At 45.8% G+C, this 16,875-nt stretch overlaps 1 protein-coding gene across 10 annotated transcripts in view; it reads right to left on the bottom strand.

Moving 5' to 3' along the window:
* The window catches only part of PDE4B (phosphodiesterase 4B), a 219,451-nt gene that overhangs the window by 45,617 nt on the left and 156,959 nt on the right, over positions 1–16,875 (bottom strand). For 5 of the 10 annotated variants that reach the window (XM_054211349.1, XM_054211351.1, XM_054211350.1 and 2 more), the window contains 4 exons: positions 16,288–16,482; positions 14,303–14,339; positions 14,135–14,205; positions 9,947–9,996 (listed from right to left, as the gene is read on the bottom strand). In XM_054211349.1, coding sequence (XP_054067324.1) covers positions 9,947–9,996; positions 14,135–14,205; positions 14,303–14,339; positions 16,288–16,482 — 353 coding nt within the window. Of the gene's footprint in view, positions 1–1,940; positions 2,159–2,937; positions 3,119–9,946; positions 9,997–14,134; positions 14,206–14,302; positions 14,340–16,287; positions 16,483–16,875 lie in introns of those variants that run through there. The other 5 variants (XM_054211355.1, XM_054211356.1, XM_054211357.1 and 2 more) reach the window with 5 other exon arrangements.

Here is a 16,875-nt window from a genome sequence, read left to right as displayed (position 1 = left end):
ATCCACCAATCCTGTACTTGTGTTTGCTAATGCATCGCCAACTTGTGAACGCTTAATTCTTTGAATTTTGGTAGTGGGATTGTCCCCACACTGCGCTCAAGCCATCGGATGATAGTCCCCGCAGAGCAGAGGGTTACACCCCGACCTCTTGGGCTGTCCCAGACCAGCACCAGCGCTCCCAGTGCGGACCCTAACGTCCTGCACTCGAGTCAGTCACAGCAGGGCCACAATTTCAGGTCGCTTCTCATAAAACTCAGGGAGGGAAGGAGGCAGGGAGGGAGGGAAGGGGAGCAGGAAGACAGGCTGGCTTTTCCACTTCTCAGAATAGTAGGCTGGTTTTTCAGGGAACGCAATGATTGCTGTAACTATCTCCTGCTTTTGTCAACCTAATATACAGTATTTAAAGAAAAATAAACTTTTTGCAAAATGTGACATTTTAGAATCATTTTGATGTTAAGTCCTAAGCTTGTAAAAGCTCCCTAAACACATCCCTGCAGCGTGAAAGGCCTAACTAGACTCAACCCATTTTAAATGAAAACACCGAGGTGTCTGGAATCCGCTCTAAGGGCCCTGGCAAGCTGGATCCAAAGCCTTGCTCTGAACACCTGGAACCTGGAGTCTTTTAGATACAATTCAAAGTTGTCTGTTTAAGACATTTTTTTAACAGGGTAGAGGCGTGGTAGAGGAGTTTTCATACGCACAGAGGTTTAATTTCCTCTTGGAAAGGTATATTTATGACAGCAGGATATTTATACTAGAATATCTAAATTAAAAAGCATAGCTCTTTTAAAATTAAATCTAACTACATTAGTATTTAGTACTGAATAATGGCTACTGATCATGGCTCCTAGTAAACAAATAAAGTCAGTGTCTAATCTTGGGTCAGTTCCTACTCTTCTGGTTGATGAAGGGTTGTTTGCCACTGGCCTCTGACAGGCACAGTACTGAATATAAAACCAGACGACATTAATCGTCAAATCAACACCCTGCTAGATTTTGGGGTGTGTGTGTGGTTTTTTTTTTTTCCATTCTGAATTCCTAAAATGATTAAGTGCCTGAATGCACAGCAAAGTCAATCAGCGATACCTTTAGACATGACAATATATTCCACAGGGACGGACGTATTTAGATGTTTTTTAAAATCTAATGCTTAAAAAAATGTAAATCTTTGTAAGCATACATATTTTTCCCATGAACTGAATTAACTTAAGAACCTGGCATGTTTTATTAATAACCATAAATAATTAACAGTTGTTTCCTTTCTGTCAAAAAAGTATCACAATTATACAATACTTAAGGCTGTCATTTACAGACACTTCTTACAAAGAAAACAATATTACAATAAAATGTTTCATTAACTATTAGCATAACATTCTTTACCAGTTGCACAATGACATTGTGCTTACATTAATAAGCTTAACTATGCTTAACTAGATAAAATTTTTTTAGTCAACCAGGAGATGAAAAGATATTGACAATAAGACCAGAGCGTTTCTGGGTGATTTGAACACTGAAAACAGTCGATACGTTCACTGTTCAGCATCACCGATTGGGAATCGGTGAGTCTAAACCGTATCTCAGAATGGATGCAGTTCCGTAACTGAATAGAGGGAAAAGTGTGTTAGCAATCCTTTACTCACGCTTTTAATTCTACCTGGATTATACATTGATTTTAAAAGCTCTTAATCTTCATAATTGTTATCCTGTAATTGTAGAGTCAAATTTGGTGGGCAAAATGTCTACCCTCCAGAGGACAACGGGTGAATTCAAATTCTGTCGATCGAGGCCAGCACTTTACCCTCTGTTTATGCCCCTACAAGCTAGAATCAAACACTGCTCCCAGCAAGACTAATAAATACGAAACAGCGGGAGTTCCTGCCCAACTACGGACTGAACGATTTGGCCGCTGACAAGCAAAACACAAGGTTAGAAATACTTACTTTTTAAAACACCACAAGAAAGCAACTTACACTTGGAATCAGATCCTGCAGGAGGACAAAGTTTTGAACATGGGGACTGTCCAAGGACAGGCTGATGGCTCTGGGATTTGTGCAGTGCATTACCCTGGGAACGTCTCCGCACAGATACTCGGATGCAGCCTCTCACACTCCCATGGCCAGCTGTGTCCGGGACACAATGCTGCAGCAGTGAGCTCAACCTCGGGGGAGGAAGGAGAAACTTATATATAGCTGCTGTGGGGATGAGCTGATGGGTGCTTTCGGGAGTCCGTTTCAGCTCCCACTGGCTGGAAAATGCTGATGATATGGAAGTTGAAGGGGTTCAAATCAGTGGGACAATGAAGAACCCTATTCATCACTAAGGCATGCACAAACTGTGCCCCACGACCTAAAAAAAAAAATAACTTGGCCTGCCAGAAGTTTGGTTTGGGTGTTTTGGTTTGTTTTGGTTTGTTTTTTTCCTCAGATCAAGCACACATTTCTCAAACTCATATGGAACTGATTCACTACACTGAAGACTGCGATGTCAAAATCTCACCCACAGCAACTATTATCATTCTATGTAGAAAACAAAAGAAACACAGATTTTATCAACTCCGATATTAGCAATGGCAAAATCTTATTGTCTTCGCAGAGGCCTTAAGCAATGCAATAGGAATGGGAGCTGAGTAAAGCAATGCAGGGTTTTCAGGGCTTGACTTGTGCTTAAAGAGCAGAGTGAATATGGGGACACAATGAGAACATGCCACTACGAAGATCTCTTCATTGCCACCTTGGGTTCGCAGTTGCCCGGCTCATTCAGAAAGAAACCATCCATCAGAGAGAAGCCCTTTTAACAACCTATGACTGTTTCTATGGTTTTACCCTACGTAACAGAGTGTGGTACCAGCAGTGAAATGACAACCTCAACAAAAAACTCAGTGGTTTGGCTCCTCAACCGCTCTTCAAAAATGCATTGCTGCTGTTGATTACAACATACCTGCTTGTCTTGTCAAAGGAAAGGTACTCCTTCCACCTGGGTGAGGATGCCATCTATATATATCCTTAGGTTTTCAGCTCATAGCCCCTTTGGAGCCTTTGTCTGTTGGCCAGAGCCATTCCTGACACCGGGCAAAGGAGAACTGCACAACCCGAAGCTGCCTTCAGCAATGGGAGGTAGGTGTCTCACCAGCCACGGGAATGAATGGACGGCTTGGCCAGCCCAGGAGAGCTCAGCTCGCCTCAGAAATACAGCAGGACAGCGTGAGTGCACGCAGGGAGTCCTGCTGGCACCATGGCTGCTCACCCCACGGCCGCAGATGGCAGCTGGGCCCCAGGGAGTGACAGGCTCCTGATGGCAGCAGCACGTGTAGCATCTTCATGTGACATCCACAGGTGGGGCGGAGGGGAAAACAGTTTTTATCCGTTGCTATGGAGTCATGATTAGCTTGTATGTCTTCAGAGCCTGCCGAGGAGAAATGAAGGCTATTTTCTTATATAGATGTCATGAAATCAATCCTTGCAGAATTTCTGGAGTCAAAGGCTAAACAGGTTTGCCTGAATACCTTCTGTTACTTGATACACAAATACATCTAGCCGGGAGACCTAAAATGAGTGTCATTTTTCAGCTGGAGCCGATCGCAAAAAATTACTCTTTAGTCTCATTTGGAATTGTTTATGTGCACAGTAACATAACAAAAGTGTGTTAAGTAAAATGCAGCAATTATCTTCACAGAAAATGAGTCTTAGAAAAAATTAAGCAAAAAAACTTCCCTTATTGCAAAGCATAGTGACTTCAGAAGAAACTTTTCCCTTATTCTCTCCAAAAGCTAAAAGAAAACCTGATGTTCTTCTTTTAAAATGTGTCTGCCTCTAGGTCTTTGGCACAGGTTTACTGATGGGAGGGCCGGCAATCTATTTAATGACTGCATTGACGTCAATAGCATAACTGAAATACTTACTAAGATGCATGAGTCCAACTTTCAGGGGGTGTGTGTTCCCAGGCAGGCGCAACACACGAAACGGACTCTCGGCGGGAATGAACTACCCCCGGAGAGCAAGAAACGGCCTCTGGACTTCCCCAGCGGGGTGTGGGACACGGTCAGCTATGCTTGTTTGTTCTGCAGGCCACTTTTAATGTTCACTTTGAAATACACTTTTAGTTTCTCCAAGCAGTAAGAATCACTTTATCATTCAACAGCCTTAATTTTACTCAGTCACATCATTAAGCTGACAGCTATCTGATTTCTTTTACAGTTTTGTTAGTTCCTAAATTATCTGCATCATTATAGCACTGCATCCTTTAAAAATAATATTTGTAGGTAATAAGTAAGCCTACAGCACCACTGGGTTTACTGTGCACAATCAGTTACTTTTTAGCTCAGCTGTCTGGTCACATACGGCTCCTCTTGCACACTTGTCAAAAGCCTGAAACACCGCATCTACTTGACTTGGACAATCTGTCTCAAAATCAAAAGGCCAGATCTTCAGCCAAACTCCCATCAGACCAACAGAATTTAAAGCGAATCTTCTATTTTGTACATGCCCAGAGCCATTCTCCGCACGCCAAGCAGAGAAGTATGGTGCAAGAGCACTTGCTCCATATTAATGACTTGGGATTTATAGATATTTGTAACCAAGAGCTGACTTTGATGCACAGGGCTTGTTAAGTCCTACAAAAAGTTGGGACTCTCATTAGCACAAGCACCAACATTATCCAGTCGTTTGTTTATGCTTTATACAAATGTTCGTGCACGAGTCTGTGTACATCTTACACCCACATAAAAAATGAAAGAGTACAAGTTTTGAGTTCGTGTAAAGGCATGTGAGCAGTGCAGACAAACGTGCAGATGTGCAGGAAAGCAGAGGCTAAGGCACAAGCAAGAAAAATACCAATCTTTCACTCCCATCCCCAGAGAGGAATTTTAACAAAGCTTTAATCCCATGAGCCCTGAAAAGGCTGTGTGTGACATATCCCAACGCGCTACACCCCCCAAAGCCTCGGGTTGCAAAGCAAATCAGCTATATTATATTGCTAGGTATATAATTAATCATGAGGACACACTATAATTATTCAGTGTTGAAAGCATCCAAGGGGCACTCGGTTGCCTGCTCTTGAGAAAAGTTTCTACAAACCCCTCACAGCTCCGGGAAGCACACAACACGGTTTGGTCCTTAACACTACGCTTTGCTCCTCTCAGCCATCAGTAACATTTAAATGCAACAGCCTATCAGACGAACCAGTATGGGAAAATACTGTCCATCGGGGTGTCGATCTTCTGGCAGAAATGTACCACCTCTCCCCTCTTCATCTGGAAAATCCCTGTGGCATCACGACTGGTACAGCGCTTTCTCCACAACCTCTGCGATGGGGAGGAGGGGGTTCATTTACAGCAGCGCCCACAGGTAACGCACAGGTTTTTACACAGACACTGCAAAGGGAAGGTGATGGCATGAAGAGCCCGCGCTAGTCCAGACAAACACAAAGACCGGTACACAACCACTGTTGTGCAGTGAGGGAGACACCGATACCGGGAATCTAAGCAAACAGCAGCGACCCTGTGCTGAGCTGAGAGAAGGAACAGCACAATATGAAAAAGTCCTGGGAAAAACAGAAAGGAAGCAAAACAGATGGAGAAAAGATTGTACCAAAATGGGTGGAAGAACCAGAGGCTTAGACTGACCGTGGCAGCCAGTGAAAGATGGTTTAATTTAGAGAGAATTAGGGCCAATGAAGTAAATAAATATGGAGGGAAGAACAAAACTAGGCAGAAACCACCAGATTTGTTGCTGGTTAAAGATTTTATTAGTTGAATCAACTGGGTAGGATCTAAAGACCTTTCATTGATGCCAAGGGAGGAGGGAGCTGAACTGAGAAGAGAAGGCGCTGATGGATTCACTGAGCCCAAGGTAGCACAAAGGTCAATGAAACTAACTGTGGCAGAGGCCGCATTTAAAAAAAAAAAAAAAAAAAAAAAAAATCAAAAAGGAGAATAGGAGAAAGAAACATCACAGACGCTTGTGCGACGATGTGTTTATATCATTGTTTCTGTAACTCCAGAGAAGGTAGTTGGGTAGCACCCATTCATAATCCTGGCCCTGCACAATTGCACTCCGCTTAGGAACCTCATGGTCTGAAGTATTCCCATTATCCTTCCCAGCTGCAAAGTACATGAGCTAATTAAGGATTTATGTACTTTTTGCTATGGCTTCGTATTTCCATGTTATGGTTTCTCAGTTAATTCATAAAAGCAATTTTGTTCATTCCTGTGATCTGCAGTTATAACAAAACAACAGGAAAAATCTGCCAGATTTTCTGAAGCTGATACCAAGGACAAAACACAGGATGTTCAATACATATTCCTCTTCCTTTTATGGCTGTGGTTATAAGGTTAAGAAGGCTCTGAAATCTACAGTGACATCAGTATCGGCTTTGAAAGCACTTCGTCCCATGAAAAACCTGGCCAGAATTTTTCATGCTTTCAAGAAAATGAAAGCAAAAAAGAAAAAGAATTTCGTAATTTCGATGCAGCTCATTCATTTCGCCACGGGCCTGGGTCCTCAGTGATGCAACTCCTTGGGAGTACACTAGCAACAGATTTGGCTCCTCTCAGTTTGAAACAACTGACAAACCCTGTACGATTCTAGCTGGAGTAAACAGCTGGCATGTATTACTTCCAGTGCAAATCCTGAACGTAATTTGTCTCCCTCCAGGGTAATTTTATTAATGTATGCTAGTTTGCTTTAAATCCCGAGTTCTGTACTTTTCATAACAGGATATAAATCACTCCACTAATGACAAATAAAAGGAGACATATATGAGATGCTCATACTGATGTCGATTGTGGTAAATCTATGAATCAATGTGTGACATGGGAGAACTAAATAAAATTCCGAGCTTTGCCAACTAACCGACCTAGAGAATATAAACACATTTCATTTCAAAACACATTATTTTATCTAGAGGGATGTACCGCAGCCTAGTCCCAATCAAAACATTACTGTTTCCTTCTCCAAAACTTTCAGGAAAAACACTCGGCATCCTTTCAGACACAGGAGCCATTGGCACATAACTGGAAGTGTTCTGATAGGAAAATCTCTCCTTCCTTTCATAATTTCCAAATCAGAAGCCATCTAGGGGAAAAAAAAGCTGCAAACACTGAAAAAAAAAATAATCCTCTAAACCCCTTTGTTCTTCTGCATTTACATGGAAACTTCCTTAGAAAGTAAATGACCGCCATTGTTTTCTGCTCTACTGAAATGAGTTGCAGTATGTAACAATGGCTGTAAGTAGGTAAAGGAAGGGAATCACCAAATTGGTCAAGGCGACCGCTAGACAGAATGACTGCGGCCTCCACAGGATACAAGAGAGGCTCTACAGGAACCTGGAACGCACTCCGGGCAGCAAAGTGGGGACAACAAATGCAACAAGTGAACACGGTCAGAAATTCAGAATGGTCCTGGCTTATGTGCTAGAATAGCACAAAATAAGAAAGTAAATAACCGCAGGGCAGAGTAACACTGGCATTCTTCATTACACCGCAGCAGCTCTATCAGGCTGCTTTTCAGAGTCTTCCTTCAAAGTGTCAGAGCTGCTGTCCCTCCTCGGCAAGCTCACTCCTGACGCCCTGGGCACGGCGGTGTGACAATATGGCAGATGCAGTGTCTTACGCTGGCCAGGAAGGGATGGCTTCAGCCTAGAAACTAGATCCTGTGAGAGCTCATAAAATTGATCAACAAAAATATAATCTGAAACAATTTAACTAAGAACACCAGGCGGTTTCACTAGTAATGTAAATATTGGCTTTAGTCATGTAGGAAATAACACAAATTCCTATCAATCTCAAAACTATTTCTTATTCTTACCTACAAACTGTAACAATTCACTTAGGTTGTAATGATACAAGTCGTATTTTACATTTTGTTTGAAGACTTCACCTAAAGTCAATTAAGTTACATGGTTAAGAACTCATTTACTCGAGGGGCCACGAATCCAGCCTAGACTTCTCTACTTTTTACAGATTCCACAACCCGCTGAGCTGCAGTTTTCTTCCACAGCCCTTTTGTTACCAAACAAAAATCTACATACTGAAAATGCATCCGGCCTGGCTCACTTCCACATCTGGACATTTTCTTTTTTCACAGCTCAGGGAAGATGTCAATATAATTTAGTTTAGATATATCCACCTATCCACAGATAATTACTAGCACTGAAACATTAAAAACCATGAGTCAGGATCACAAGGTTAAAAATGCTGAAAGTTGGATTCTTTTCAGTTGCTTTCTCTTTTTGAGCTTTGCAGGGTAACACAAAACTTGCTCTGCAATTACGCGCGTCAGACCCTTCAATCAAAAAGAAAGCTGAAATTTTCATGTATTCCCAGCATTAGAAGCTTGGGTTAGCTAAAAAGTAACGAGTAGCCTACGTTGGCAACACTGTAGAAAAATGTCCACGAAGTGTTAAAAAGTTGAAAGCAATTGTTTACACAGAAAGTGTTAAGAAAATTAATCTAAAAATTCCTGGAACGGAATTGTCTCCTCATTATTAGATGCTGTAACCTATATAAACAGATCTATGGAAAGATTATGAAATTTTCCATGATTTTCTTCACACCGTCCACAAAATCAAAGTCTTGCTAGAACAGATTTTTAAATAAAGTGACGAGTTGCATTCCTGCTAGCCCTGACTCAACACTGTTCACAGAGAGGGAGTGAAGGGAAAGGCGTTTAAGGCTATGTTGTCCAGTTTTCATTCTGCATCAGAGGTTACCACATTCCATTAACAAGTTTTAAGGAACCTGATCCGGAAGTCTCCAGGACTATATGTATCCCCAGACAGTAAATAATATACAGCATGAAAGGAAATGATAGTTAAGTTACCCGGGCTTCACACACTGTAAAAATTAAGGTTTATTAGTCCCTCCAAGCACATAATTATTGGAAAGGCTGAGATTAAACCTTACAGATGGGCACTCCCTCCAAATCTTATCTCCTTCTCTGTGGGAGTAACCTTTAAATTAGTGCAAGCAGGGCCAGCTCTGGTCCTCAGAGGGGTCCCACAAGTGCCCAGCACTGCAAGGCTAAATCCAGGTATGAAAACAAAGAAACTTGTCACGAGCAGGTTGCCTCTGCTTCCCATCCTCAGTACTTCGCCCTACCTGAGCAGCGCCCCGCTCCCACCCCGACTGCTCCCTGCCTCCGCTCACCGGGCTCACACTGCTGCCTACCCCACCTCGCTTGGGCACCCCAGGCAGATGCCGAGTCCCCTCGGGGGTCCCTTGTTCACCCTCCATCCAGCCGCTTTGCTCGGTGTTATTCTCCTCTGGGATCGCAGTCAAACCTACTTGTGTTTAGTGTTGTCTCTGACCCGGCACGGGGGTGAGGACAAGGTGACTGAGGGACACCATGTAGAAGGGGGGGAGCAGACAGGAAAGAAGATGCGATTAGCCACACTCGCTGACTTCTGCTCTCCTTCCATTGCTAAACGCAGATTTCAAAAGACCGCAAGCAAACAACGAAACAAACAACAACAGCAAAAAAGCTGTTCCAGGGCAGCCTAATACAAGCAGAGGAAGTTTCACCTGAGAAAGGTTTTTGAGATTGCAATTTTTACATAGATCACATGGAAACAAACTGAAATAAACAGGATAAAAAAAATACAGCTGTGCCTGAGCCTGTTCGAGGCCTGTAGGCTGGGGCTTGTCCAGGCCTGTGCAGCACAGGGACTCAGAAGAATAGCAGTCACTGTGGCCGTGACTATCAAACCAAAATCATGTTTGTCTTTTACGCTAACACACAAGGATAAACCCAAACCCCAAACTATTAAAATAACAATATTTTGGGCCTGGTGGTTCCCTTGTATTGGTTTTGCACAAGTAACCCAGAAGAAGCTCTGTGAGCCCAGAATCGCTCGAGGGGGAGGGGGCAGAGAAGCAGCTGTCAGTAAAATGATGTGCAATACCTTCGTCTGCATTTGACCTTGCAGGTGATTATCAAAGTCACACACATACCTTGCAGGTTAACTCTGGAGACAGGTGGCTGACTTGTCACTGGAGATCTCCTAAGAGGAATAAAGAATACACTATCAATAGGTGTTATTTTATCATTTCAAACCCTGTTGGCAGTTCAAACTGCCAACTCCCACAGTGAAAAATCCTTGTTTATACTCACAAAGAAGCCCAAAACACTTTAAAATTATTTGGCAGCTAATGAGCAGTACCGATATATCTGTTAGGAAAACCCAAAGATGGTCTATCCCCTGCTAAGCACACACACACGCTGCAAAGATGGTACACCAGGAAAAATGTGCCATCATCCCACCCTGCCTTTGCAACTTTCTGCTCCAAATATGCCTGGAAGTCAGCAAGGGCCGGTCTCTGTGGCCGAAGGGGTCGGTGGACGCCACAGAATCAAGGTCTGCTCCTGAAAAGCTTTTTCCTACAAGGCCTGGACTGGACCCTGAAGTAATGTCAACCGCTACACCAGCATACAGGCTGCAAGGCAATGCCATAGGTAAGGTGAGAAATGTACGGCTTTAAACCCTACCGTTAACACTTTGAACTGCAGTGGCAAGCACATAAGAAGACGCTGCAGTCACTAGCGTAAGCTCTGAAAGATCTGAAGGACATTTTTCTGACTAGGAGCAACAATTTCATCAGAAAAGACTGGATTTCGAAAGGACCAAAAGCTATTTGAAAAATTGGCTCAAATCAAGCAAACAGGGTCTGACTGGAAAAAGGGTGCAGTATTTTGCCAAATGTCAAAATATTTCATTGTGAGATTTGCCAAATAAAACTGTTAATTTTTCAAGTTCAAACCACAATTTACTTGGGAAAAAAGAGACTTCTTTTCTATAGAAGAAGTTAAAAAGAGTTGACACCAAAATCGAGATTCTTCATTTTGGATTGAATGCGGTATTTCAGGCTGACCAAAAATGAAACTTTGGGCTTTTGCTTCCCTAAGAAGTTTCTGATACATTTTAACTGAAGCCAGATTTCCCCACACTCTCTCCTAGCCAACCTCCTAACCCCAACTTCTTGAGTCAGCCACTGAACTGAAGCATCCATTATTTGCCAGCTCTCCTTTGAAGCTGAAATCAAAGCAAGTGAGCGACTCAATTCTGCTGCAATTGTAGCTCTAGGGGGTTCTTCAGAAGTGCTCCAGGAAGGCCTCCCTAACCAGGTAAGATCTGCCTTAGAGTAACGCAGCTACAGTCCTGCTGCAGACCCTTGGCCCCGGCCTCCCGACCTTTTGGAGAGGGCCTCCAAAGCCTCCTCCTTCTCCTGAAGCTCCCACTTGCCAGCTGGGATTTCAAAAGCTCAGACTTTTCTGGAGGGAGCTGCGGGACCCAGATTCTTCGAAGGGTTCAGCACAGGGCGCACACGTTGGATGCCGACTTCTCTAAAAATCTGCCCCGACCTGCCTCTGCTGAGCCTTTGAAAAGCCAAATCTTGAAATCTCTAAAAAACAGAAACTCCCCAATAGGGACACCACGCTGCGGCTCCAGCGCTTCCAGTATCTGGGGAGACATGCTCCAGGTATCTTCAAACCCTGCGCTGAGTTGCACAGACATGCCTTCAGGGGGGCGGGGAGGGATGAGCTAGTATTCAGTAGGGTATTCCCCGCTGCGGAGCCTGAAAAGGGAATGGCACCGCTCCTGGCATCCTTGAATTACATCCTGGCCGTGCTCATCCTGCTTTCTGTGGCAGCCTGGGCACAGGCAACAGAGACCCAGAGTCCTGGGTTTCGACAGCACTGTCCCCTCTTAGCCACCAGCACGCTCAATCGTACACAGCTCCCGCTTCCCGCTCCTTCTCTTGCTGGCGGGTGTTAAGAGGAGTAGGCGCCGGATGCTTTCTGACCGTGTCCTGGGCCACATCTGCCAAACTCAGGCACTCCGAAACCATTAATCATACTCTCCTCTTTTCCAATCAGGAAACTGCCTTAAAACCCCTGACGTTAAAGTCCAAAAATTATGACTTCTCGTTGTTTTTTTTTCCTCCAGCCCTTAACATTCATATTTTCCAGCATTTCTGTAAATATGTGAGACAGCATCCTCTTTTTCTTTCATGGGCCAGGAGGGGTGGAGGAGGAGGAAAAAAGAAGGGAGAGGAGGGGCTAAAGAAAAGCTGAGATTCTCATGATCCCCAGAGCAGAAGTTTAAGTAAAATACCATGTATCATGAGACATATGATAAAATCATGAGCTGGCAGCACGGCTGTGACCCAGCAGAGCTGTTTGGAAACTGTGCGGGAAGCTCCACAGCGCCTGGAAGCACATTCTGCCACGGACTTGGATGTTTGGTATATAATGGTTTAAACATTTCACGACTTCTGCTTTGGCTGGGCAAATTACTTTATACCTCAATCAAATCTGGGAATGTTTTCAAAAGGACACTGCAAGATGCCTCTGTGTCCTACAGGTTACGCCCTCGCTTCCTTCCGGCCCCATCCAATTTCAGATTCCTCATTAGGAACTGCTGAAATGCTCAAGCCATTCAAAAAAGAAAAGCTTAAAAAAAATGAATCTATTTCAGCCATCTGTTTTTCTATTAACCTCCATCTTGGAATGTGGCGGTTCCTTCCGATCAAAATTTACAAACAGAAATCAACGGGAGGAAATCTCCCGCCCTGACAAAATGCTGGCCTTTATGTAAAATACCAGATTTCATGGGAAGGCAGAAAGCAGAGTCCACGGTGGGCACCCAGGCGATGCCACTCATGCATGCAGCAGTGCAGCAAGGCCACGGCATCCCAATGGAGTGCAATTTTGCACCTCGTTCCTTCGCTTCAGGAGCCAGCGGGATACTCAGAACGAGCAACGCTTGCCAGTCCCAGGGTGGGACGGGTGGGTGCATCCGCGCCGTCGCCAGGAACGAATGATGCTGGTTTCACGCAAAACAGCTCTCTTGGGGCAAAACAGGACAGAAAATGATGATGACTGGCTCATTATAAATAGCTATGGGGAAACGGTGGTTCCGGACAAAGGCGTAAAAAGGAATTTATAGGGTTTCTCCTGTTCAGCAGGTATAAAAAAACATCCTCCTCTTAAGTTCAGAGCATCACCTACCCCATTCGGTGCAATTACAGTCTCAAAGCAACATAGGAATGAAGCACAGGCTAGACCTCCAGGCAGCCCCACAGAGCCGAGCTGCAGGATGTCACTGCCTGCCCTGCCGGGGAAACCGTCACCATCCTCACAGCCTCATGGCTGGCATTCCCCTTCTTGATGTCCACCCTTTGCCCATGACCGCCTTGCTTGTGAAACAATGGTGGAAATGCAGGGCAGCACCACAGCTTGACCGAACACGACGACACCTCTGCTCCAAGTGTGTCCAGAGAAGGGCGACGGAGCTGGTGAGGGGTCTGGGGCACAAGCCTTGTGAGGAGCGGCTGAGGGAGCTGGGGGTGTTCAGCCTGGAGAGAAGGGGGCTGAGGGGAGACCTTCTCGCTCTCTACAGCTCCCCGAAAGGAGGGGGCAGCCAGGGGGGGTCGAGCTCTTCTCCCAAGGAACAGGTGATGGGACAAGAGGAAACGGCCTCAAGTTGCGCCAGGGGAGGTTTAGGATGGATATTAGGAAAAATTTCTTCAACGAAAAGGTTGCCAAGCGTTGGAAGAGGCTGCCCAAGGCAGTGGTGGAGTCGCCACCCCTGGAGGGATTTAAAAGGCGTGTAGACGTGGTGCTGAGGGACATGGTTTAGTGGCAACTTGGCAGTGTTGGGTTAACGGTTGGACTTGATGATCTTAAAGGCCCCTCCTGACCAAAGCGACTCTATGATTCCATGGGCGCCTCACGGACGTCTGGGACAGCCAAAGCGGCAAAGTGAGGAAGATACCACACCACACGCACCCGATACGCCCAGAAACACATCGCACCCCCTTCCCCGCATCTCAAGCGGAAACACACCCCTGCCTCCTCAGCCCCGCCATGCTTTCCCGGTCTCCCCAGTCACCGACCAGGAGGAGACCCCTGAGGTGTGAGAAGATGGCGGCGCCCGGCCGGCGGGCTGCGCTTTGGCGCCCCCTGGCGTCCCGCGCAAGAAGCAGAGCGGGCCTGAGGCAGCGCGGCCGGAGCTCAGGGCCGGTGGCGACCGAGAAGGGTCGGCGGCGACCGGGGACCCGGTCGCCGCCGACCCTTCTCGGTCGCCACCGGCCCCTGCTTCGTGCGAGCCCTGAAGGAAAGAAAAATAATGGTCTTACTTGTTGGAGGTGCCGTGCAAATTGGTAAGGAGCGTGAAGTTGTTCCTCACGCTTCGTAGGCTCGCCAGCACCTAATGAGGGAGGCAAAAGCGGCGAGGTTATCTCCTCCGCCTAAAGGCTGTCGGGTTTTATTTCTGTTTTTATTTCCAGGTTGGGAGGCCAACTCACCTGGGCGAATGGCGTGACAATCAGGTCGTCCCCATGCCTAGGGAGAAATGGAGAAAATTCACCTCAAACAGGGCATCGTTCACCCCAGAGAAAGAGCATTTTACAAAGGGAGGTTTCCCGACAATAAAAAAAAACAAAAAACACATTAACCCATGCAGCGTTAATTTAACACTACATAAAATCTCGTTCCTAATGGAAAGGTCTCGCAGTGTATATCCAAAGCAACCCGGCTGGAGCGACTGTTCAGAGTGGTAACACCAGGCAATAAAAGCCAGGAAATTCAAAAGTTAAGGCAGCACGCTCACACCGGGGTGGAAAAAATAACATAACGGTCCGGGGAAAGGTCAGCTTTGAATTTCCTGGCTTTTGTTGATCTCTGCCACAGTCTTTAATGTTATTCAGGCGCCGGGTTTTTGTCCGGCCGTTTTCATCATGGAAGATTTGAGCAGAAGTTCTGAGAAAAATACATCGTCAGCATCAATAAGAGGGTTTTTTAGGGGTGATATTATATATAGCACATGCGCGTTTATGAAAAAATCCAGTGTGATTTACCTAACTCAGACGTGGCGGGGTAGAGCCATTGCTGCGCAGAGCTGACCGGGGCTGGAAGGTCAAGGCAACCCAGCGCAGCTGGTGGTGGGCTCCCGTACCACGTGCCTACCACAGCCACCTCTAGGGAGGCATCCACCCGCATGGCACCCCTTCCAAGGGGTATTCTCCCCAGCTGTGCTGCCACAGAGCACGTCCACTCGTCCAGACTCGGGTATCAGCGCTAAGTTTACATTTTAATTAAAGTTGTCTCAACACTGATGTCCAAACCAGGTCAGCGTGGAGATGTCGGCTCCCCCAAGCGCCGCAGGAGCCTTGATGCCCGCAGTAAATGGACGCCTCTAGCTGTAGAAGCTGAGGGAAATGAGGGTGCTGGGCACAGCTGGATGGGGCTCTCCCCACCCCAGCACTGCTGCCTCCTCCAGCATGCTGCTGGGAACAGGGGGCAATTGTTAAAACCCACCGTTTACACAAAACATGGTATTTGCATAATTTGGCGTGGTTACTTTGTCTCCAGTAAATATTTACTAAATGTTGACTAACAGGGAGGGATATTCTCTTTCAGGAGAATTGTCCTCGTGGATCTCGCTAATATTTAGATTTCTATTTCATGACAAAACTTGTAGGGCTTTCATAACAGTTAAACTTTTTTTTTTTTTAATGAATACTTTTTTATAGCTTAATGGTCACTTTAAAACTTTAAACTATGCCTTTTAAAATAAAGGGCTGCAAATCCCGGACACTCATTTAAGCTCCACGCTCTGTGTTGTATTGATCCTCTCAAGCTCAACCATCTGTCTCGGCTTTCTGCTGTATTTCCCGTTCAGTTCTAGTGAACAACCCATGACAAAAAACAGGATGGGGAAGAGTAACACTGTAAATACAAGTACAGTCATAGTTCTATTGTCCAGGCTAATGCAGCGTCACCTACTTAAGGAAAAGCAGAGATGACGCTAACCAGGCTCTGAGAATGCACGAAGAGAGTATAACTGAGAAAAGAGAGCGCAAGAAGTCACCAAGCAAACCTAGGGCTGGAGTGACGGGGCTCTCCTGCCAGCAGGCCCAGCGGGGACACGGGCAGCTGGCAGTGCTCTCTGCCCGGAGCACAGCCCGGGATTCACCCTGCAGTTAGACACAAATTCCCACCTGAAGAACTTGTACCAAGGAAGGTAACATGCAAAAATTCTCTACTATTTCAGGGTACGGATTTGAAAGCTCTTCTGCGAAATTACAGGGAAAGGGAGAGTATTTCAAGGATGGGATGGGGAGAGGAACGTCATGCCTTGGCAGACCATAAAACACCCTCCTTGGGCACTCAGGCTATGAAATGTGAGTACCACCCGTAAGCTCCTCTTAACAACGCTCTGAGGATTACAGGAGGCTACATAAAGCTCTTAGTTACTGTAAAATATGATGTGAGCTGAATTTATGCTTACTGTTCACTTGGGAGAGAAGAGTTCCTGGACATCGTCTTTGGTGATAAGTCATAGTCGCTGTCGGATCGGTAGAGGAAGGACTCCCTGCGCTGGCTGTGGCCCGGGAACGTGGTGTGCAATACGAGTCCTGACGAGGAGCTGGCCTGCGGGTCCAGTGGGCTGCGACCCGGTGACGGGCCATTTTCCACATCGAAGCTGCGAAAAAAACACATACTGTGTGTCACGCGCATCTGCCAAAAGATGTTTTTCACTGCACGTGTCACGTTTGTGCTGCCCACACCATGTCATTTGCTCAGTACAGGAGACACAGGGCTACACTTACTGGAGCCTCTCGCTGGCATATTTCTATCAGATGCAAGCAGGACTCTGCATTATGATAAAACATTTACCCCCGAGGCTTCTTTCCTGACTACATCTGCTCCATCTTCCTTCAGCCTGAATTTCTCTAAGCTCAGCACAGCTCCTGTCGCTTTCAGCGTGAAGGCGCAGCAGCTAAACACCGTCACCAACGCTGCAGCTCTCCCCATGCCTCCCCCATGGCCACAGGTTTGCACAAGTTGGGGGGTTCAATTTGCCAAACCTCACTCC

Source organism: Rissa tridactyla, chromosome 8, assembly GCF_028500815.1.
Source record: "Rissa tridactyla isolate bRisTri1 chromosome 8, bRisTri1.patW.cur.20221130, whole genome shotgun sequence".
Lineage (NCBI taxonomy): Eukaryota > Metazoa > Chordata > Aves > Charadriiformes > Laridae > Rissa > Rissa tridactyla.
The sequence above is the reverse complement of the archived record's forward strand: the minus strand, read 5'-3'. Positions and strand labels throughout refer to the sequence as shown.